This window comes from Rhododendron vialii, chromosome 2a (assembly GCF_030253575.1).
Source record: "Rhododendron vialii isolate Sample 1 chromosome 2a, ASM3025357v1".
In the NCBI taxonomy this organism is placed as follows: Eukaryota; Viridiplantae; Streptophyta; class Magnoliopsida; order Ericales; family Ericaceae; genus Rhododendron; species Rhododendron vialii.
Genome location: NC_080558.1, coordinates 36,777,486 through 36,799,775, shown reverse-complemented (window position 1 = coordinate 36,799,775; position 22,290 = coordinate 36,777,486). Strand labels below are relative to the sequence as shown.

At 38.4% G+C, this 22,290-nt stretch overlaps 2 protein-coding genes across 2 annotated transcripts; one reads left to right on the top strand and one right to left on the bottom strand.

Annotated features, from left to right (window-relative positions):
• The first annotated feature begins 4,024 nt into the window (after positions 1-4,024).
• LOC131316065 (subtilisin-like protease SBT3) lies at positions 4,025-6,372 on the top strand. The gene has a single exon (XM_058345336.1). It carries the CDS (start codon positions 4,040-4,042, stop codon positions 6,287-6,289), a length of 2,250 nt encoding a protein of 749 aa, XP_058201319.1. The 5' UTR covers positions 4,025-4,039; the 3' UTR covers positions 6,290-6,372.
• Positions 6,373-17,698: 11,326 nt separating this feature from the next.
• On the bottom strand, positions 17,699-20,286 carry LOC131317496 (uncharacterized). The gene is made up of 2 exons (XM_058347044.1): positions 19,158-20,286; positions 17,699-18,843 (listed from the first exon to the last, which is right to left on the bottom strand). Exons 1-2 carry the CDS (start codon positions 20,284-20,286, stop codon positions 18,809-18,811), a joined length of 1,164 nt encoding a protein of 387 aa, XP_058203027.1. The 3' UTR covers positions 17,699-18,808.
• Between the last annotated feature and the right edge of the window lie 2,004 nt (positions 20,287-22,290).

The following is a 22,290-nucleotide window of genomic DNA, read 5'->3' as shown; positions in this document are numbered from 1 at the left end:
GGGAGGTGCTACGTAGTGCGCGCTGTGCACTATGCTGTGCGCCAAAATGATGTCATTTTGGCGCATTGTTGGGTACTCCTTTTTAGCCAACAAGGCCCCGTTTGGTTCCCAGCTTTCTCCCTCAAAACAAAAATGAGAATTCTCACTCTTCTTAATTTCTCATCTGCCTCTTCAACCAAATCCCAAATCTGGTTCCAACTATACTTTGAAGAAGAACACCTCATCTTTAGCCATCTTTGCATCATCGTCAGTGAAATTAGAATCAAGAAAAAAACGTAAACAAACTCCAATTTTTATCTTTGCATTTGTATGCAAGCCAATTTAAAAATAAAACTAGACGATATGGTGATGCTCTCTTCTTCTTCCTCTTGGAATAGAAAAATTGAGTGTCTATGTATGTTCGAAGATGGGGTCAGGGGGGTATCTGTAGATTCTGTACAACTTTTATTATGGAGAGAGAGACTGGTGGTTGAGAAATTATTTGGCGGTGGTCAATTTTGGGGACTTGATGGGCGGGTGAAAATCGAAAGAGAATGAGAACTGGAGAGAAGTGCTAGCTGCCAGAGAATGACAACTACAAGCAATGTGAAACGGGAGAAAGCTGGGAACCAAACGGGGCCTTGTTGGCTGAAAAGTAGTACCCAACAAACTAGTCATTTTGTCCGATCAAACAAAAAAGCAAGTTGTTTTGGTGCACTGCGGGATGCTTGGACCATAATTTTTTTTTACTGTAGGTTGAGACAGGTAAAGCCGGAAAATCAGGCTTTTTGGCTGATTTTGTTTTTATTCAAAAATAAAATAAAATTTAGACCATAATTTTTTACTTTTTCGATTCTTCTCGTCGAGACAAACCAATAATCCACAAAAATTTGACGCAAAAACAACAAATGCAAAAAATATTTGAATAAAGACAAAAAAAAGAAAAAGAAAAAAAGAAGTCAAGTAGCTTATTTAGCCAAAACACCCTTAAGAAGAAATTAATAGAGGGAGATATTTAAAAAAAAAAAACCCTATCTTTATTATCTAGGAACATAAGACTTTCTTTTTTTTTTTTTTGGTGTGTTGGAAATTCAATTAACTAAAAAAGCAAGGTCCACAGCAGAGACATAACAAAGATAAATGATAGAATAGTCCGAGATAAGTCCAAAGAGCCTTTATCTAAAGCCTGCCTAAGAAGAAGACTATCTTTAATCAAGAACTTTTGTAGGGAGGTGGGGATAGTCACTGCAATAATTAGCTCATCGTTTTGATCGGCTCCCAAGTGAGGAAAATGGTCGGCACATTGATTGGCATTGCTGTAAGAGTGGGATAACTTGGTGCCCGTGCGGTTTAGCAGCCCATGAGCTTCAGTTATGATGATACTTTGAGCGCGATTACCTGGATTGCCTTCATTGACAGCCACAAGAGAATCTGATTCGATAGTAACATTTGCCAAACTTTTCTCCAGGATAATAGTAAGCCCTCTATAAATTCGCCAGAGTTCCGCTTCAAGGCTAGAGTCGCAGACACGCTTACCAAAGAACCCTAGGATCCAGTCGCCCTTTGAGTCTCGAAACAATCCTCCAAAACCTCCTTTACCGTTTGATTCATACCAACAACCATCCGTGTTTAACTTGATTAAACCTGTAGAAGGAGCAATCCAATTAGCACATTGTGAATGGGGCGGGCCATGCATGCAGAGGGATTTAAAGGCTTCCTCAATCTCGCGTGCATAAGAGTATATTAGCTTGGCACTAACGGAAACTGCCTAGTCCATATTATCAATACTTTTTTTTATTACGGTCTTTCCAAATTTGCCAAAGAGAAGTGATAAATAGAGTAGGCCAAGTTAATATTCCATCTATGCTCGCAGAATTTTTAAACTTTAGGTTCAAATGTAGCCATTCAGATAAAGGTCTATCCCATCCCCTTCGCATGCTATGGCCTAAAGTGATTGCATTCCAAAGCTCAACAGCTTTGGGGCAGAACATAAGACTTTGAGTTCATTTATTTACCAATTAAGGGATACGCATTGCCTCATGAGTGCAAATGGCATTGAGTACTTACATATGATCTTGGCCATGCAGTACATCAAGTAAGGCAAAGCGGACTACTAGGGAGCTAGGTTAATTTAGGGGTAATTTTAATAATCAATTAAGTACTACTAATCGGCAAGGATGCTTGCTTGCAGCTCAGACGAAAGAAAAATCCACGGCAATGTCCTTTTAGCTTTGCTTCCCATTATCTTCTTAGGCGCGCCATCACATTTGGTATTATTATTCGGGCACAAAAAACTTTCCGAGGAATGTCTGTCTTGCATTAATGTCACCCTCTTCTTCACAGCTTGTCCAGAAGCACTACCATGTGTTGCAGGCTCTGTATATAGTAAATATTTATAAGTGACATCAATTTGTTTATGATATGAGCCAGTAATTAAACGAGATAGATTAATTTCTAATTTTAGTCAATAGGGTCAAAAAATCGAACCTAAAGTCAAGCTGATTGGGCTATAACTACCCGTTAGGATGAGGTTACTATACTACAGAATTTTATGTAGTTATTTGGTTCATACTAGCTTTACCCAAATCGTCTGCAGATTCTACTTGGTGTATGTACGAAGCATTTTCAACTAAACGTCCATAGTTTTTGCACCTAACAAATAACATATATTGCCAAAATTCTAAACGTGCTTTCTCAAAATTTTCCTCTAGATTCTAAACGTGCCATCGTTAGGATGAGGTAACTACACCACATAATTTTATGTAGTTATTGGGCTCATACTAGTTTTACCAGAATTGTTTGCAGATTCCACTTGGTATACGAAGCATTTTCAACTAAAGGTCCATACTTTCAGCACCTAACAATTAACATATATTGCCAAAATTCTAAACGTGCCTTCTCAAAATTTTCCTCTAGATGCACTTCAGAGTCCTCATATTCCATTTTAGTTGTCTTGATACAAATAGAAAAGAGTGTTTTATCATCAGTATTGGGCTTCACACGTGATGAGTCCAGTTAATAAGGCCAGAACCATCCAAATATAATGCACCAAGGCACCAACCCAAGTGACTATACAAACAACTGGTTGATAAAATTTAGAAAACAAAAAAAAATGCATCCTACCCTGCACAAAGGAGCTAAAGAAGGTAACAAGGATATTGAATTGCACATTTTGCAGTACTGGAGAAAACTTAAGAAATTTAATTGCTCACGTTGGGCATGTGAAACCTGATTTGATTTGGGTCGCAACTTCGCAGAGGCAACTTGTACTTTTTCTTCATTCGATACATGGTAGAACTTGTGAGAGCTGTGGATGTACACAACAAGACATACCAAAAGAAAAGCAAAAGTTCACAGAATAACGTCCCAACATAAAACAGATAGGCAGGTAGGTGGAAGGCTAATTTTTTTCCCCTTCAAGATGTAAAGGAGAAAGAGGCAACGAGCTAAGATAACAACTAACAAGCAACCAGACAAATAGGGAAATTTCCATCTATGGAAATACTAACCTAGAAACAGATAGTTAGGTGGGAGGCTATCTTTTTTCCCCTTCACGATGCAGAAGTTAGTACAACTTTTAACTTAAAATGGTCTAACTGCATAACTTAAAACACTGCAGAAATTTTCTAATATCACCAAACGACGAATGTGTCACATTGAGTGGCCCCTAGTGACCTATATGTGATATAGAGATGTCGTCTAGACTATATTGTTATTGCTTTGGATTTATTAGATGTATACTGGACGATGTCATCAAGACCAACACTCTATCAACAACAATTTCACACAATTAAAATAAGATAAAGAGACAAGCAACATGCATTCGAATTTAAACCTGAGGCCTAAAAGAAAGTTAATCCCTAAGTATTAGGTTTCCCCACTGAACCAACCACTTCAGGTAACTGGCATCCCAATTTGTGTACTCAAGTATTTCATCTCATGCTTATGTAGGCACTTACGTCACAATTATCAACATAAAAACAGGGGCTCATCAATATAAATCCAATGTCATAAATGTTTTGCCTCATTACTAAACCAAATCCCACTCCCACTACTTTCCATGGCTTCACAGAACCCCCACTACTTCCCATGGCTACTTTTCTTCCTCCTCTTGGGGGTCAGTAATTCCTTTGCAAAATCTGAAGAATACAAGACATACATCATCCACATGGACCGTTCACAGAAACCAGAAACATTCTCAACCGATGAGTCATGGCACCGATCTACACTAACATCATTGTCCTCATTCCATGAAGATCAATTGCTCTATTCATATGACCATGTCATTCATGGCTTCAGCGTTAGGCTCACACCCTCTCAATTATCTGAAATCGAGAAGCACCCGGCTCACAGTGCAACACAACACGATTCCTTTGGTAAGCTCTACACAACCCACACCCCCAAATTCCTTGGCCTGAAACATAAAAGAGGGATATGGTCTGCTTCTTCTTGTGGCAAAGACGTCATCATAGGTATAATCGATTCGGGTATTTGGCCAGAGAGCGAAAGTTTTCAGGACAAAGGGATGTCACCAGTGCCCGAGAGATGGAAGGGAAAATGTGAGAATGGGACAGCGTTTAGCCCTTCGTCCTGTAACAGGAAACTCATTGGAGCCAAGTCCTTTAGCAAAGGACGCCTAGCTTCTGGTGAAAAAATTCACAAGGGTGACTTTGAATCTGCTAGAGACTCTTACGGCCATGGAACCCACATCTCGTCCACAGCAGCAGGTAACCAAGTCCTTGGTGTTAGTTACTTTGGCTATGCTAGAGGCACAGCCAGAGGGGTAGCACCAAGTGCACACATCGCCATGTACAAGATCGCCTGGAAAACAAGCACAGGTTATGAATTTACACAGAGCGATTTGCTTGCTGGAATGGACCAAGCAATTGCCGATGGAGTGGACATCATGTCTTTGTCTTTGTCTGCACACTATCCAGATATACCACCTTATTTTGAGGACAACGTAGCTATTGCATCGCTTTCGGCAATGGAGAAAGGGATTGTTGTTATTTGTGCTGCTGGAAATGATGGAATTCGAAATAAGATACACAATGGAGCACCTTGGATCACAACTGTAGGTGCTGGCACTGTTGACCGAAGTTTTGCAGCAGCAATGCGCCTAGGAAATGGGCTAACCTTGGGAGGAACATCCTACTTCCCAGAAAGCGTTTACCTTTCTGACACGCCTCTATATTATGGGGGTGGTAATCTAAGCAAAGCAACATGCTCAGCTTTGGATCGGGAAGAGGTTGCCGGAAAGGTAGTCCTGTGTGATAGCAGCATTTTTCAGATGGAAGAAGTTCAGAAAGCCAGCGGACTTGCGGGAGTCTTCTTGGGGGACCCGCAAGTTATATATCCAGAAGATTACAATTTTCCTAGCATGGTGCTGACTAATAATTCTTGGACTTCAGTCAGAGAATATGCAACCGGAGTGAATAACGCAATGATAAAGAGCATGAGGTTCACAGTGACAAGTTTGGGCACAAAACCAGCACCTCAGGTGGCGGTTTTTTCTTCTAGAGGACCTGACCCGATAAGCCCAGGCATTCTGAAACCAGACATTCTTGCCCCTGGGGTGGATATTCTCGCAGCAGTTCCACCCTATACGGTTTCTGTGGCAACATGCAATTACAAGTTGGTCACAGATTATGCACTCGACTCTGGAACATCAATGGCAGCCCCCCATGTTGCAGGAGTTGCAGCATTACTAAAGGCCGTTCACCAAGATTGGAGTCCTGCAGCCATAAGATCAGCAATCATGACCAGTGCAGAAATAGTTGACAATACGGGCACAACCTTCAAAGACCAAGGGGCAGGACTCCCTGCCACACCTCTTGATTTCGGGGCAGGCCATATCAATCCCAACAAAGCCATGGACCCTGGCCTGATATTCGATTTGGGTATCCAAGATTATATCGAGTTTTTGTGCAGCCTTGGCTACACTAAGAAGCAAATGAGCTCTGTCCTCAGGAGAAATCAATGGAGTTGCAGTCAAAATCGTGCTGACCTCAATTACCCTTCTTTTATCGCCATATTTCCTAAAGGAGCCAGATCAAAGAACTTCAACAGGGTTGTGACGAACGTGGGAGACAGCGAAGCCATTTACCAAGCAGTTTTAGCTGTTCCTACTGGAATGAGTATCAAAGTAGAGCCCAGTACTCTCGTATTCAAAAGCAAATATCAGAAGCAAAGTTTTGTTGTGAGCGTGCAGATTGAGAAGGATTCACCAAACATAAATTATGGTTTTCTCAAGTGGATCGACCAGGATAACCACATAGTATCAAGCCCCATTGTAGTTATTTATGGCTGACATCCTAGTTATTTGTAGCCCCAATAGTTGTGAATCAACGAAATGTTATGAATCTCAATAAAGGATTGGGAAGACGTATGTATTGATTTGTTATCTACTCATTAATTGTTCTTTTTCTTTTCATTGGTGCATTGAGAGGGTTATATTTACAGGAAAAAAGAAGCAGCTAGAAACCTGACCTGCTTTATTTTCCATTCTCCATTCAATATTGCTGCATTCCGGATGTCCACTTCGCACTTCATTTTCAAAATTTCATCTTCCAAATTCCGACACTTGGCCACAGCTTCCTTCAACAAAGCCTTCTGTTTTCGGACCTCTTCCTCCAAACAACCAGCTTTTGAAAGCAAAGTTTTGATCTCTCCCTCGACAGCGAATAATTGTAACTCTGCCGATTCTCTCTTTGCATTGGCAGTCTTGAGTTCCACGTTAGCTGCACTCCTTGCTTCATTTACCAAAGCTAAACAAGTTTGAAGAACTTATCAAAAAAAAAGAAGAAAGGTTTGAAGCTCCGACAACTTCACCCCTGCTTGCACTAACCGATCCCCTGATGCCTTAATAAGCTGATGTTGGCATTCAGTGAAAAATGAAGCAACTTTGTAACACGCGTCTGGCCAGAACCCTAACGGGACTCTAGTGGATTTTCAATGTTAGCTCAGGCTTTGAATTCATTTAAGATTGTGCCCAAATGCCTGTGTATATTACTTAATTGTTATAATTTGCGATTGACCATTTTTTTTTTTTTTTTACTTAATTGATTGACTAGCAAGTGTTAGACAAGAAAGATAATCTTAAATCAGTACTGGATTCTATAGTTTCATCAGCTAGCAGCTTTGGTACTTGTCCGAACTAAGTAACTAATAACAGCTTGAGTATATATAGTTAGTATCCTCAGTAGTATTTTCAAATTTCAATCCTGTAGTTTGAGTGTTCTTAAGTCTTCTTCACCCTCATATCTCTACTGCATAGACCATATAGATTTACTTATTGCATCTGTTCTTTTGGAGTACTAAATGCAACTATTGCAGTCGATTGAGAAATTTAGTTGGTGCAGAAAAGAATGAAATGAGAGAGAGAGGAATTGAAATTGAAATTGAAATCCATGTGCGAATAGGAGAAGCGTTAAAAATTGGAAAACGATGACATGCTTTGATTTGTAGGGTAGGGTAGGGCATAACATAAGATTCAAAGCTTACCAATTACAGTATGAAAATAGATCAAATCAACGGCGATACAAATCTCATTGCCCTAACTTCCTTTTCTATTTCGCCCTTGATTTTTCCTTTTTCTTTTCTTTTTTGGCTAATAATTATTGTTATTGTTTTCTTTTTTTTTCTTTTTGACAAAAAAGAGAAGTTATATTGATATGGACACTTACAATATGGAATTCATTACAAAGGAAAATACTTCGGTGTCTCCCCTCCTTTTGGAGACACCATAACTTTTGGCAAAACAAAATCGTTATGAGCATAACTGAAACTGATTACAAGCATAACAAAACTATAAGAGCATCAGCAGTGGAATAAGCAAATGTGAATAATCAAAGCATACCAAATCTGATTTTGATTATCCATTTAGAGGTTGTTAAAGTTAGTAATGTCAAATCCCATATTGGTTATTTTTTGCCCATAATCAAAATCAATGGGCCCTCCAAATTTTTTCCCTTCATTTCATGCATATTTTTTTTTAAAAATCCGTTTTTGAAGGAAAAAAACAGTTTATGTTAAAAACAAGGGGGAATTTTCCCAGGTTCACTATATCACTTTCCAAACCCACTAAGTACACTTCTAAATTCTGTAACCTCCTAAGCCCACTAACCTATTAGTAAAGACATAATAACCCTGATTAGTCTAATATACCCCTGTTTTCAAAAAAAAAATTTGCCCCATTTTTTTTCTCCATCTCCGTATTTTCCGCCATGTCAAACATATCCATTTACTCCTATTACAAAACCCGTCCCCCCCCCCCCCCCCCCCCCCCCGTCCTCCTCATTTCCAAAATGAATCAGATTGAGAGGAAAAAACAAGCCATTGACCCAATGAACCAGACTGAGAGTCCTTCTTCGTCGTCATCGAGTTTCTTCGTCGTCGTCGAGTTTCTTCGTCGTCGGTGGCCCTCCTTCGTCGTTGTCGGCCCTCCTTTGTCATCGACCTTCTTCATCAATCGCGATCGTTCACCAACAATCGCACCCATTCACCTACGTTCGTCTCCGTCGCGCTAGTCGCCTTTGATTCGCCCTCGTTTCAGTCGGATTTAGTCGCCTTCGTTTCAGTGCTAGTCGCCGTTCTTTGCCTTCGTTTCTCCATCGCCTTCGTCAGATCCTACAACGCAATCAATACACCAGGTATGTTTCTCTTTGTATATATGGTTATAAACCTAAGTTATTTGCCCTGTGATTGAGGGTTTTGTACACAGCATCCAGGGGAAAATTTATGATTGGTAGCCGTCGACTCTGAGACCCTGCTCTGAGTAGATTATGTTTCTCATCGTATATATGGTTATATAAATGGTTTGGCTCAGTTAAATTAGGGTTTTGATTGCGAGTAGATATCGTTATATCAAACTCTAATCGGTTAGGTATTGGTTAAGTTAAGATAGGGTGTTGATTGTGAGTATGTGTGGTTATATCAATCTTTGATCTGGTATGGTATGGTTGAATTAAGTTAGGGATTCGATTGATAGTATATATGGTTATATCAATATTGGTAACTGAGTATAGTTCAAGGTATATATAGGAACTCATTAGTAAAGCACAATTGGACAGTTAATAATATATAACATTATATGTGCCTATTTTATAAGTTTATATATGGTTATATATTCAGATCTATAAGCCACTGCGCAGACCAATTCAATAACGTAAATATATATGGTTATATATGATATACCATATCATTTTCATTGTATTGCAACAACATACAAATGTTACATGTTCCATATTAGTTTTGATATATATAATGTTATATATGACCAGTAGACTTGCGGAAGGTTATATATCATGTTTTCACCTGAAATATAAATGGTTATATATTATATAATGTTAGGTGTTTTATTAATGTCTTTCTATTTCAGTAATAGTAGTCCAATTGCACTGAAACTGTTTTTTGCTGGCTTTGGAATGTTTTTGTACTTTTGTTTAACTGTTGTTGGGTAATATATATCGTTATATGTTCAAATCTGTTAGGGTCGCTATGCGGACCAATTCATATAGGATTGTCTACTGTTATTTATGGTTATGGTAACATATACAACTATATTTGAATGCTAATATTTAGGTTATACATGATTCTTGAATCTACTTTATTACCATGCTAGTGTTTAGGTTATATATGTTTGCATGTGTTTAACTCTGTGTATCTTTGCAGGAATGACAAAACCAAATCAGAAAGATAAAAAGTTGGTACCTGTGGAACGAACATATAATGTCCGGCCAATAGCAAGGATAGACCCTCCAGCACGGATGAATTGATGAGATGGTGATAGAGAAGGACTGAGATGGTGTCATTTGGACAATTTTTATTTTTATTTTTTATTTTTTGTGGGGGTTTGAACAAACTTTGTCTTCGATGGTCCGAACATTAATGATGTTTCATTTTGAACAAGTTTTGACTTGCCCACTGACTTAGGTCGTACATTTTGGATATATTGAAATTGATGGCATGTTAAGGTTTGATACTACATTGTATATAATGTTAAAATGCGAGCTGATGAATGAATATATAACGTAAAATGTAAGTATCTCATGTTAAATGTGAACGGATGAACGAGTATATAATGTTATATAACGTTATATATGTACAATAACGTTATATTGACATTATATAAGGTTAAAACTAAACAACCAAAATCATTTTTGGTTTGCATCCTTAATATCGCTATATGTGGTCTTCTGTCATGAGTGAATGAGTATATAACGTTAAATGCGAGCTGATGAATGAGTATATAACATAAAATGTAAGTATCTTACGTTAAATGTGAACTGATGAACGAGTATATAACGTTATATTTGTACAATAATGTTATATCCAGTGTATCAGAAAAAGAGAATCTTCTGTCGCTCTATTCCAACGTAACTGTCGAGATTTCAAACGTAGAATGGATAATGGGCTAAAAGTATGGGATTTGAATGGAAAGGGTAATTTTGTCAGGCACTATTTCCCTTTTTAAATGCAGTGGACTCTATGCCTTATCAAATACATATTAGTGGACCTAGTAGGTTAGAAACTTGATCAGTGAACCTAGTGGGTTAGAAACATGCTATAGTGAACCCTAGGCCAATTTTTTATAAAAACTGTTGTATAAAAAAAAAGTTTTCGAAAAAGAAAATAGTTTTTCGAAACATAAAACTGTTTTTCAAAAAGCACACTTTGTTCACTTAAAAACTGTAAATACAGTTTTGAAATTTTTTGAAAGAAATGTATTCACAAATAGTTTTGAAATTTTAAAAACTATAAATACAGTTTTTTAAAACAAATTTTGTGTAAAAAAGAGTTTTAAAATTTCAAAAACCGTTTATCAAAAAAACAATTTTGTCACTTTTGTGTAAAAGAGTTTTGTAAACAGTTTTGAAATTTCAAAAACAGTTTTTTAAAAACACACTTTATTTACTTACAGTTTTTAAAATTTTTGAAAAAAGAATTTTTTGTAAAAAAAATTGTTTCTGAAAAAAAAAACTGAAAAATACAGTTTTTTGAAAACATTGTTGAGAGAGAAAAGAGAAGAGAGAAAATTTAGTTATTGGCAAAATGGTGTTAGTTTTAATTATTCAAATGTCAAAATTTGATGAGTTGCTAAGAGATTGTTAAATTTGATTATTCCAATGTGAGCACTTTTTTGAGAAAATATTGCTAACCTCAACAACATTTTGGTTTTGATTATTCCACTGTGGATGCTCTAAAAAGGTATAACCAAAAAAAAAAAAAACTTAAATAGAGGTTCTGTCCTATATAGATACTTACTTAAATCCTAATCCTAAAGTGTTTGAAAACTTATATTGTCATCCTGAAATTTAAATAATACCCGTCTCACTCTTAATATTTGTTTTACCACGTTTTTTCGTTAAACAAATTTGAAGGGATAATATCCCATAACTACTGGAAAAAAAAGATAAATGATACAACTGAGTTTGATGCTGATAAATCATTGCACGGGTGCTGCCATATCGGCGCGCATAGAAAGGGTTTATTAACATGACCAATTTGAAGGTAAAAAAAGACAAAAATGGTGAATGGATAACGATGCTGCCAAATTTTTTGAATAGTATAAATTTCGAAGATGACTAATTTTGAGCAATTTAAATTTCGATTGTGGATTACGGATAAAACGTGATCAATTCACGAATATGACAAATTTTATTCATTGGAGGAAAAAAAAAGATAACCAATAAGTTACAAACACGATACAAGTGAGTTCAAACATGGCAAGTTTTACGAACATGACAAATTTCGTAAAACATGATACAAGTGAGGTCAAACATGACAAATTAATTTCAAAAACATGACTAAATTCGTAAAACATTATACCTACAATTATATCCATTGTAACCCAAAATTTTGGCCTAAAATTTACTACAACTCAAATTCCTTTGAGCTTCCTACAAAGGGGTTTTGAAGAGGAGGATTTCCACAAAACCAAGATACAGAGAGAGAAAAAATCAGGTAGTTCCGTTCCAGATTTGTTTCAATCTCTACACAAACTAAAATCTTTTTTTGGATATGAGTTACGAGATAGAATATGACACTCTAGATAGAATATGACACTCTACGATTTCTCTTTGAAATGGAGAGAGAGAGAGAGAGAGAGAGAGAGAGAGAGAGAGAGAGAGGAATTGCAGAACTGGTGGGGACACCCAAACTGAAATCTTTTCCACCCAAACTTTAGATTGCCACCGCCATTGAGATCGATGTTCAAGATGCCGTGGAGGTGGGGTGTAGATCAACACTGCCCTACTGTTTCAACGTGGCTTCTGTTGATCTAGAGAGAGAGGGTTATGTATTTCATGATTTCCCCGTTTTTTTCCTGTTTTGACGAGAAAAGAATTGAGAAAGTGGACTATGGGATTAACAGCGATGGTGGGGTGGAAACGGTAGAGGTGATCGGCGATGGTAGATACATGGATTTCTCAATCCAGAGAGAGGAGGATAGAGAAAAACAAATTTTTTTGGGGAGGATTTGCATAATGCATGCCTATTAATGTGGGAGTTGGAAACCACGTCCACATATATCCCATATATAATATATATCACTAGTATTGTGGGAATTGGAATTCCCTGTATATCCCATATATATATAGGGGGTAGGGGTATAATAGGGCAAAATGACAATTTGATGATGGGAACATAAGTATTTAAAATTCCAAGCTAGGATGGACACTTAAATAAGTCTAGTAAAAAAGATGCCTATTTTTTTTTTTTTTTCTGAAACTCTCTAAAATTGCTTATAGTTTTTCGTTTCCATGATTTTTGCTTCTAAAACCAATCTGATCATGATTTTTTTCGTTTTCATGATTTTCGTTTTAGATCGCATCTGAAATTCTTTTTCTTTTCTAAAATTGCATACATTTTATCGTTTTCATGATTTTTCCTTCGAAAACCAATCTAATGATTTTTTTCATTTACATGATTTTTCGTTTCTGAGTTTTTTTTTGTTTCCATATAGTAGTAGTTTTTAAAACCTTTAGCACATCCTATCTGTTTATGTAATACTCCTATAAGACAAGTTCAATTTTTGAAATCGCCTAAAAATTTAAGAGTACTATTCCTCCCAAACTCTATCTCGCGTTCCCTCCCAAATTAATTTTTGAAACGGCCAGGATTCGAAAAGAAAGAATAGAAACAAAGAGTTCCCTCCCATATCAAACACTCATCCCATGTTCCATCTCCATCTGTTGCCACACGCCACGCAAACTTCTCTCTCTCTCTCTCTCTCTCTCTGCGGTGCTCAATAGATCAAAAGGTTATAACTATTAATCTTATGTGATTACTCATCCTTTTATGTATCCTGATTCATAATTTGGCAAATAAAACTACCCGAAGGGGGACCGTGGCTGTTATTGTTTTACTGCGAGTTTAGGCTCACTTGTAAAAAGCAAATGGATCATCTCCGGTCCCTTTGAGGACTAGACGGTCTCGTCCGGCCCAATTCATCAATTGATGGAGACCATTCATTTCTTAGACATCGTCGAGAACATGAGGAACACCGAAAATGATATTGATAGGAAATGGTTTGATATGTTTTTGAAACACAGATATCTAGAGAAACATGAGATTTGCACAAGCGTTGTACTATTGTTTATTTGAAGATAAATTTATTCACAAAACATTACAAACAATATCCTACTATTGTGATTTTTTGCTTGGTTAATGTGCTCGACGAAGTCTAAAATGTGAATGGTCCAAATAATCAAAGTGGGTTCCGGAAAGGCCTGAAAATGGGCGGGATAGAACTCCCTGGGCGAAGATCCAATATATTCCTATTAAAAAAACCAAAGCACATGGACTTTTTTTTTCTTTTGACTTTGACCCACAAAAGTTAAAGATAAGATGAACTCATGCGATTCCTCATGTGGTCCCTCTTGTACGCGAAATGGAACTCTTCACACAATTCTATTTGACAATCCCAAGTATTTATTTTGTTGCCCTCAATTTGCCAATTACATTCAAGCGAAAAATTCAAGATAATCAGATACATATGAAGGCTTCGTTAAATCATATTAACCTGAATGGAAATATACGGTGCACAAATATGCTAAGTTTCGATACATGTCAATGCCCTATCAACTTGACTTTTTGAATGGAGGAGAAGTACGTCAAGTTTAACAAAATGGAGGGATGGGATAGTCACATTATTGTACCTTGGTAGCGCAAAACTTGATAAGCACATCTTAACAAATCAAAACACATCGAGTCTTATGTCCCAATCACTTGGGATCGGCTACAAGATGTACTACATGATAAGCACATCTTGTTTTCCAAAATTCAGGAGTCGTATGAGAAGAGGAACTGACTGATTGACCGACTGAGTATAGTCTCGGATAAAAGATTGATCTGAAAATCCGCAAGTGCGAAGTGATTTAGTTGTGCTTATTAATGCAGCATGGCACTTTAGCTCAATTTTGTGTTTAAGGTCTCTACATTTCAATAACGGAATGAAATTTCAAAACACATATTTTTTTTTTTTGCAAGATGGCACAAAAAGTTATGTAATTTTAATGGTCAAATCTGTGTTGCTTTCTTCTATATTTTTTTTATACCCCCCACATGTTTGATGAGAGTTTGATACGAAAATTCTCAAGTGCAGAGTGATTTATAAAGTTGTGCTTATGACGAGGTGTTCCAAATTGACGAGTTTCAATTTCAAAGCTTTGATGAATGTTTGATAAATCAAAAAGGTTGTTGCAATACATGGGAGATGACACTTATCGAGATTCTCTGAGTTGGTTCTGAAGGGGGTTGTAATTGAACTGAAGTATATCCTCACCATCTTCACAATGATCCACTTGTCGTACATCAATTTCCGAGGAGAGATTCCAAATGACATTGGAAAGTTACAAGGACTTCGGTTGCTGAATTTATCTCATAATAGCCTTTCCGTTCATCTTCCGTCGTTGTTAGGAAACCTTACAATATTGGTGTCATTAGACCTCTCTTCAACCTAACTCATTGGGGAGATTTCAAGAGAGCTGACGAGTCTAACATTTCTTGTTGTCTTAAACCTTTTGAAGAACCATCTAGTTGGTTCCATAACTCATGGAAACCAGTTTGATAGATGATTATTACGTTGGAAATTTGGGATTATGCGGATTACCATTGTCAAAGAAATGTGGAGATAGTGAGGCGCAACCTCAATCACCAAAGCCGATGTCCCAAGATGATGATGACGACTTTGCGAGTGGATTTACTTAGAGGATCGTGCTGATGGGGTATGGATGCGGATTGGTAATAGGAGTGACCATGGGATTTGTTATGTTTTTGACTGGAAGACCTAGATGGTTTACAAGAATAGTTGGAGGTAGGGATGTAAATGAACCGAGCAGCTTGCGAGCTCAGCTCGGTTGGGCTCGTTTACTAAACGAGCCAAGTGGAGCTCAGCTCGTTCGACAAAAGCTCAGCTCATTAAGGAAGGCTCGACTCGATTAAAGAGGCTCGTTTAGTAAATGGCTAAGCTCGGCTCGTTAAGTTAACGAGCCGAGCTCAAGCTCGAGTTTTTGGCTCGTTAAGTAAATGAGCCGAGCTCAAGCTCACCGAAGCTCAATTCGGCTTGGCTCGTTTACACCCTTAGTTGAAGGAGAACCACGCCGAAAGGTGGTAAGAGTAAGCCATATTGGTTGAAGAATAAGTCATCAAGTTTGTAAACTTGTAAGGAAGAGAGAGACGTGGATTGGGAACCCAAATAATTAGGGTTATTTTTCTCATTACGTTAGAGTTATACTAGATTAAGAGAATAATTAAACTGAGACCCTTAACTCCTAATCTAATTACACAAGGGTTCAATTACACGCTAATTACATATACACTCATAACTTAACACTCCCCCTCAAGTTGGTGTGAAAATATCAGTCAAGCCCAACTTGAAAACAGCGGAGTGGAAACTCTTGCTACCAAGTCCTTTTATGAATATGTCAGCTAATTGATCCTCCGATTTCACTTAAGGCATACATATCAACCCATCACTCAGCTTCTCCTTGATGTAGTGTCTGTCAATCTCTATGTGCTTTGTTCTATCATGTTGAATAGGATTATGAGCAATGTTGATGGCAGCTTTATTGTCACAGTAGAGCTTCATAGGACCACTATCAGAAATTCCCAAATCATGTAACAAGGTTTGGAGCCACAAGAGCTCACAAACACCATGAGCCATAACTCTATACTCTGCTTCTGCGCTTGATCTGGCAACCACTGATTGCTTCTTACTTCGCCAAGTAACCAAATTTCCTCCAAGGAAAGTACAGTAGCCTGAAGTAAAGCGTCTATCATCCACAGATCCAGCTCAGTCAGCATCAGTGAAAACCTCCAACCGCAGGTGACCATGATTAGAGAACATAATTCCTTTCCCTGGAGCTGACTTGAGATACCTCAAGATACGATAAACTGCATCCAGGTGTGGAGTACGAAGATCATGCATAAACTGACTAACAACACCAACTGCATAAGTAACATCCGGTCGAGTGTGAGCTAAGTATATCAATCGACCCACCAGTCGTTGATACCTCTCCTTATCAGTGTGCTCCCCCACATCTCCACTAAGATGATGATTCGCCTCAATAGGAGAATTAGCAGGTCTATAACCCAACATACCTGTTTCTTCCAAAAGATCAAGTATATACTTTCGTTGGGAGATAAAAATACCTCTGTCAGACCTCGCCACCTCCATCCCTAGAAAGTATCTCAATGATCCCAAATCCTTAATCTCAAACTCTTGAGCCAGATTAGACTTAAGATTAAGAATCTCATCCACATCATTGCCTGTCATTATTATATCATCAACATAGACAATAAGGACAGCAATCTTACCGACAGCCCCCTTGATGAACATAGTATGATCTGTATGGCTCTGTTTGTATCCAAACCTCAACATAGCCTTCGAAAATCTGCCAAACCAAGCTCTAGGTGACTACTTCAACCCATAGAGAGCCTTCTTCAACCTACAAACCTTTCCTTCAGTCTTAGAGGAAGAAAAACCTGAAGGTATATCCATATACACCTCCTCCTCTAATTCACCATGAAGGAATGCGTTCTTCACATCAAACTGTTGTAGGGGCCAATTCAAATTTGCAGCACAAGATAGTAGTGCTCGTACAGAGTTCATCTTTGCTATCGGAGCAAACGTCTCCTCATAATCAATACCATAGGTTTGAGTAAAACCCTTGGCAACAAGTCTCGCCTTGTACCTCTCAATGGTACCATCAGCATTCTGCTTAACAGTGAAAACCCACTTGCATCCCACTGATTTCTTCCCTTCTGAAAGTGATACTAGCTCCCAAGTGCCATTCTTTTTCAAAGCTGTCATCTCCTCTACCATAGCTCCTTTCCACATAGGTATCACCAGTGCATCCTGTCAATTCTGTGGAATAGATATAGAAGAAAGAGATGAAACAAAGGCATGGTACGAAGGAGATAAATGATCATAAGAAACAAACTGGGAGATAGGATATAGGGTGCATGACCTGACACCTTTCTGAAGAGCAACAGGAAGATTATCAAAATCAATAAAAGAAGGTTCAATGGGAGAAGATTCATTACCAGATGAGTCGGCTGAGGAATCCAGAACTGGAGCAGGCAATTGTGATCGACAAGGTGGCATCACACAGGAGAGCTTTCCATTTTTTCGTCTAGTTCTAGTATAGACCTCCAAGTCAGGCCTTTGCCATCGTTGTGATTTGTTCTCAATATCATCACCATGTCATATGTTGCTCTTTCGGTAGATACTGGTTCCTCTTCAGATTTTTCCTTCTCTCCCTCACCATGATTAAAAAATAATTCCTCCCCCTGACCATGACTATAAACCTCGCTCATCTCTTCCTGCCTATGCTCCCCCTGAAGAGATGGAGTGGAGGGAGAGTAAAAGGGCTCGATTTTCCAAAAAGTGACATCCATGGAGACAAAAAATTTCCTAGAGGGAGGATCATAACATTTATAGCCCTTCTGGGTAGGAGAGTACCCAATGAAAACACATTTACAGGCCTTAGGACCTAACTTGCCACCAGAGGAGTGAGGAGCGTGAACAAAACATACACAACCAAAAACTCTCGGAGGAAGAGTCGTAACATGAAAACTACCAGGAAGACACTCAATGGGAGTTTTGAAGTGAAGAACACTAGATGGCATACGGTTTATACGGTAAGTTGCAGTCAAAATCGCTTCGCCCCATAAATATTTGGGAACATTCATGGTGAATAAAAGAGAGCGAGCAACCTCAGCAAGATGACAATTTTTGCGTTCAGCAACTCCATTTTGTTATGGAGTGTCAACACAAGTCGTCTGAAAAAGAATGCCATTTTCATCTAGAAAGGCCCTAAAAGTCCTATCGATATACTCAGTGCCATTGTCACTACGAAGAATTTTTATATTCGCATCAAATTGGGTGCGCACTATTGTATGAAAAGATATAAAACAAGAAAAGACTTCATTCTTTGATTTAAGTAAATACACCCAAGTAACACGAGAATAACAGTCAATAAAAGTGACAAACCACTGAAAACCTTTAAGAGATGTAACAGGGGAAGGACCCCAAACATCAGAATGAATAACCATAAAAGGAGAGGCACTCCGTTTATTAATAGGTGCATAAACTGAACGTCTATGTTTTCCAAGCTCACAAGCTTCACAAAAAAAATGACTTCTAGAACAATGCTTAATTAAAGTAGGAAAAAATTTCTCTAAAATTCCAAAAGAAAGATGACTCAATCTACGGTGCCACTGATGTAACATAGAGAGAGCTGAACTCATATCTGCTTGCAGAGCAAAACCACATGACATAGGTGAACGAGGTGCAGACTCCAAAAAATAGAGGCCATCCTGTGCTTTACCACTGCCAATCACTTTGCCCGTGTCCAGTTCCTGAAAAACACAATGAGTAGGAAAAAATGTCACTGAACAATTTGCAGAACGAGTAAGACTATTAACGGACAGAAGGTTAGTGGCAAAGCTTGGAATATGTAAAACAGAAGAGAGGGAAATAGAGGGAGAATAGCGAACGAAACCTTTTCTTGAAATAGTAGAGAATGATCCATCTGTTATCCTGACCTTATCCTTACTAGAACAAGTAGAGTAAGAATCAAATACAGAGGAACAACCTGTCATATGATCTGAAGCACTGGAATCTATAATCCAAGGAATAGCAAGAGAGTTAGTAAATACACTAGCCGAAATACCTGTGTGAGCAAAATAGGATGAAGTGGGACTTGCTGTAGAAGTAGGAGCTATAGTAGATGGAGAATCAGCCCGAGCCATTAGGCGCCGGAGAGCTTGCATTTCCCCCTGAGAAAAACCACTAACATGATCAGAAGACGCCTGAACCCCAGTACGAAACCCAGAATCAGGCAAGCTAGCAACCCATGTAGACTCCGAAACATGGGCCTGGGCCTTAGAACGCATGGGGCCACGACCTCGACCACCGCGTCCACCCCCTCGCCCACGAGAGGGACGACCATGTAGCTTCCAATAGAAATCCCTGGTATGGCCGGTGTTGTGACAATGATCACATCGGAGTGACTCTTGATTAATAGGCCCACTGCTAGCACCAGACTGTGATTTACCACTCTGTGCAACAAGCCCAACCTGAGGAATGGCAACCAAGGCAGAACGCTCAGGAGTAGGAGTGTCCAACATAGCACCCCTCCTACTCTCCTCCTGCTGAACAATGGCATAGGCCTCTCCCAACGACGGAAATGAAATACGACCCAACACCTGCACGCGAATCGGATCATATTCTATATCAAGTCCAGCCAAAAAATCATAGACACGTTCCTTCTCCAATCGCTTTAACCAAGCAGCAGTATCAACAGCACAAACAGCCTGAAATCCCTGATAATAATCAAATTCCTGCCACGCTCCATTCAAGTCAGCAAAATACACAGCAATGAAATGATGATTTTGTTCCAATATACGGAGCCTCTTCCTCAACTCAAAACACTGTGCATCATTACCCTGTTGAGAATAGGTTTGGGCTGCAGTAGTCGAAATCTTATGTGGAGTATCGAGAAGCAGAAAAGTATGACGAATATCAGCTCTCATAGAATTAAACAACCAGGTTATAACTAACGATTTTTGAGATTTAAATTTCTTCAGTGCAATAGCCTCAACAGGTGGAGTAACAGAACCCTCAATAAATTCTGACATTCCTTTGGCCTCAATAGCCAAAGTAAAAGTGCGAGACCAAATCAAATAGTTGGTACCATCCAACTTAATATGGCAAATATCCAGAGAAAAATTATCTAGAGTCCCTACACGACTCAATTCATCATTTGTACTAGCGGAAGCTTTTTGTTTTTCCTCCGACATTTTAATGAATAAATAGTAGAATGCTACCAAGACAAAATAAGCCAAACACAGTCTCCAATTTCTCCAACAGAGTTTCAAGGAACTATGAAAACCAGAATTTCCACAACTGAACCATACCAAACACAAAAAAAATAGATCCTAACAGTTCAAAAATACCTCAAACAGTGCCGAAAAAACCTTGGATGTATTGACCTACCTCAAACAGTGCCTTGCTGCCTGCCTCTTGCTCGGGCAAATCGGCTTCTGCTCGGGCAATTCAGCTTCTGCTCGGGCAAATCAGCTTCTGCTCGGGCAATGACATGCCTTACGCCTCGAAAACCCCCATGTTTGGCGATTCACCTATAAAATAGAACTAGAACACTCTACAAGCAAACAACGTTAACAATAACTAATTAGTAATTAAATTAAACTAAAACTAAACACTAGCGCACCCTCCATTACATTCTCGGGTGCTTATCACACCCCCCAACTTAAGGTTTGCTAGTCATAGCGAACGAAATGCAGAAAATTAGAACATTAGCAACTATGCAATCCTTCTGAATTCACAACTTAGAACATGCTCAATTCTGTAACCTAGCAAGAGTTCAGCAATCCAACTTTTTATTTCATTTCTACAACTCACATTTTCAGCATTCAATTAAACAAGCTAAGTATCAAGCAAGTTAAAGAGCAAGTCAAAATGGTCTGTGTCCTCGAACAATGGGAGGATACGGGACACAGAACCTGCGAATTCAGACTAAACCATATCCACCAAATTAGTGCTTGACAAACAGGCAATAGTGAACAAGAAATACTATGCCTCAAACAACGAAAGCACTTATTCAACAGAATTGAAAACTAGCAGATGATATTTGGATAATGAAAGGAAAGCATACCATAATACCAATTATGCAAATATCAGACAATCAATCAAAATGGAATTCAAGCGCGCTAAAGATCAACTAAGGACTTTTTCAGCTTGTAATGACCTTGGTTACAAAGGGAAGGGACTACAAAATAGTATAGTGGCCATATGCTAGCATGGTTCATTTACCCTTGCCCACTACCAACCCTAAACTACCCAAGACATGACCACACACCAGCCAAGCACCAAATAAAGAAAACTACTAGAGAAGTCAAACTAAAACTACTACCATCGACTCCAACACACCTAGTCGTCATCCTCATCCGGCTTCTCATGATATTATGCCTCGAGCTCCCCCTTTTCATCAAACTCTTTCTCATCTAGAATGTATGCTAGCCCATAAGTCAACCAATTCTTTTATCAAAGTATTCAACCCTCTTTCGAATTCACTTTTGCTCTTTCATAACATTTCTTTGATCTCCTTTCTTTGAGGAATAAGGTCATTTGAGGTGAGATTTGTAGCAAGAGAGATATTGGAGCCAATTTTGGGATTTTTTGGAGAGGGAGATGAAAATTTGGGACTTTAACTTTTGTAATGAGAGAGGAAAGATAGGGAATAATGTTTCAATTTTTCGCCTTTTCACATTCCAACCATTCCTATCACATTCACACCACCCCAAACTCCTTGAATCATTGAAAACCACTTTCACACAACCCTCCAAACATCTGGTTGCCTCGGTTAAAACAAAGAACGGGAAAGAGGACCAGGATGCAAAATAGGACTAGGTGACACATATGTGGTATGATCATGCAAAGAATGCCTTGTATCCTTTCCTAAGTGCGCTTTGAATTCCAAAATGATTGAAAATCGACATTCAAACACAATTAGAGATGGACATGCGATTATTCACCTACACTACAAGTACGTTTATTGAATGGTGGGGATATGGGCCAAAACTTGCTCAAAAACTTACTCAACACTTAAACCATTCAATTTTCAACTAAGCATGCAAATTAAGAAGCACAAAATTATTAAGATTGCTACGAATTCTTGCTAACTAACAACGATTGAGCATGCAACAAGTCATGAACAAAACTAAAAACTATGACAAAAGGAAGGAATTGCAAGTAAAAAGCTTTATTTATTTTTTTTAAAATTT